The 2,482-nt window shown below is 33.6% G+C and overlaps 1 protein-coding gene across 1 annotated transcript; it reads right to left on the bottom strand.

The window, feature by feature from the left end:
- Positions 1-650: 650 nt before the first annotated feature.
- Positions 651-1,334, bottom strand: LOC116107928 (zinc finger MYM-type protein 1-like). The gene has a single exon (XM_031394200.1). The coding sequence runs from the start codon at positions 1,332-1,334 to the stop codon at positions 651-653; it is 684 nt and encodes a 227-aa protein (XP_031250060.1).
- Between the last annotated feature and the right edge of the window lie 1,148 nt (positions 1,335-2,482).

Genomic DNA, 2,482 nt, shown 5'->3' on the forward strand with positions numbered 1-2,482 from the left:
TGTTTTTCCAGTCAATATTGTCACAAAAAACAAAAAAAAAATTACATTTACTATAGTCCTCGGCGGGGCTTCATATTGAGGAATTGTTGCATGACCATCTCCTTATCAACACTGTCAAACATATCTTTCTCAACATATGGAATTAGGCTATCATTCAAGAACCGATCTCCCATCTGATTGTGTAAATGAGTCTTCACAATTTTCATAGTAGAAAATGCCCTTTCTACACTTGCAGTTGCAACTGGTAAGGTTAAAGCCAATGTGATGAGCAAATATACCAATGAGTAAATAAGATGCTTCTTCTTTTCAACTATTTTCTGAGCAAGACTGGTAATATCATTTAGTTATGAAAAAACACTATTTGAGCTCATATCATCAATGTAATTATCAAGTTGAAGTTCAAGTGCCATAAGATCAGTAGAAGAAAATTCACGTGGATAAAATTGAGCAAAACAAACTAATTTTCCCTTATCAAATGCTTGAAAGCAATCACTTGGATTTAGAGAGGCCATGCAAATAAGTAATTTTGTATTACCTTCATTAAAACGACTATTAAGCTCTGATAGTTGCAAATCTATTATGGCATAGAACAACTCAACACGATAATGAAATAAATTTGTCATCTCTTGAACATTACGCCGCGATCTCCCTCATGCAACAAATGTCTCTTGCATATTTGGTATATCTATATCATGAGCAATGCAAAAATGAGAAACTTCATCAAGTAGATTATCCCACCCATTATTTCTTATCAACGATAATCTTCTTTTCGACAAGTGAACCAAAGACATAGCATTTATAATATCTTGATCCTTCCTTTGCAATGCTTGTGAAAGTTCAAATGTGATTCCCAAAATGTTTTTCATCATGTGCAGGTTAAAAGCAAAATCAAAAGAAGTCATATAATCCACCAAATCACTTGCTTCAACTCTATTATAAGAATTTTCAGTAAGATCCTCAAGCACTTCAATAACAGATGAAAACAAATTAATCAAGCTCAATAAAGTCCCATAATGTGAACCCCACCGTGTTTCCCTTGGTCGCTTAAGACTAGTATCTTGATTAAGACCTTGCCCTATTGAAAGCTCACCACTTCCAATAGCTTTTTTCACTTTCAAAGCTTGTTTCTCATTAAGAAGATCCCTACGTCTAAGTGACCATCCAACAATATTTATCACACAAGAAACTTTCAAAAAAAGTCTCTCAATATTTGTATCCTTTTTTGCCACAACTACAAGTGCTAGTTGAAGTTGGTGAGCAAAACAATGAACATAGAAGGCATATTCATTATCTTCCAATATAAGTGCTTTTAACCCATTAAACTGACCTTGCATATTACTCGCACCATCATAACCTTATCCACGTAATCTTGATATGCTCAAATTGTATTTAGAGAGCAATGTTTCGATTCCCATCTTTAGTGACAAAGCAGTCGTATCCGTGACATGCCTAATGCTCAATAGACACTCAACAACACATCCTCTTTTATTTACATAACGTAAGATAATTGTCATCTGCTCTTTGTTGGATCCATCACGAGCTTCATCAACTAGTATAGAAAAAAAAAGCATCTCCAAGATCACTAATTAGTTTGTTGATGGTTTCAACTACAAATGCATTGATTATATCTTTTTGGATACTAGGAGCAATCAATTTATCATGTCTAGGAGCATTCTCCAATGCTACTAATCTATATTCTTCATTTTGCTCAGCTGTATAGTGTAAACGTTTAAGAAAGTTTCCTCGATTCATTGAATTAATAAACTCATCATGGCCACGAAAAGGCAATCCTTGCCGAAGAAGAAACTGACTAGCATAAATTGATCCTTTCAACAGAATACGATAATCTTCTCGCTGTTGGTTAGATTTCTTATTAATAATTGTACTTACATGCTGCTTTTGGTTCATCAAAGCTTGAAAATTTTTCACAGCTTGGTTATGATAGCTGTTAGGACCTCCAATATGATATTTAAATTTTTCAAGTCTCTTCCAATTGCGAAACCCATAACAAAAGAATCACCACCACTTTGCTCACCTTTATCTGGTTTGAAAAGATAACAACATAAACAATATGCAGCATCATTCTCAACACTATATTCCAACCAGTAAGGATATTTATCAAACCAAGAACATTGGAAACTCCGTTCATGATCACCAGATTTTGATTTGGGAAACTTATGGTTGCGAGGTTGACAAGGACCCTTTTGTAGATAACGCATTTTAACTTGGTCTCGAACATTAGGATGATAAAACGTAATTCTTGGTCGAAAGCCAGGATCCGAAAGAAGATTTTCCAAGTCAACTTCGAAGCAATTTTTCTTTGAAAAATGTTGGTTTTCATGATCATTGACACCAGAACAAAGTTGAGATGTCTCAACAGTTGACTTTCTTTTAAAATATTTTTCCATATCTAAATACAAAGAAATAAAATTATATAAATACAAAGAAATAAATTATCTCACGAATTGAATTCTATAATAAC

Source organism: Pistacia vera, unplaced genomic scaffold, assembly GCF_008641045.1.
Source record: "Pistacia vera cultivar Batoury unplaced genomic scaffold, PisVer_v2 Contig55, whole genome shotgun sequence".
Taxonomy (NCBI): Eukaryota; Viridiplantae; Streptophyta; class Magnoliopsida; order Sapindales; family Anacardiaceae; genus Pistacia; species Pistacia vera.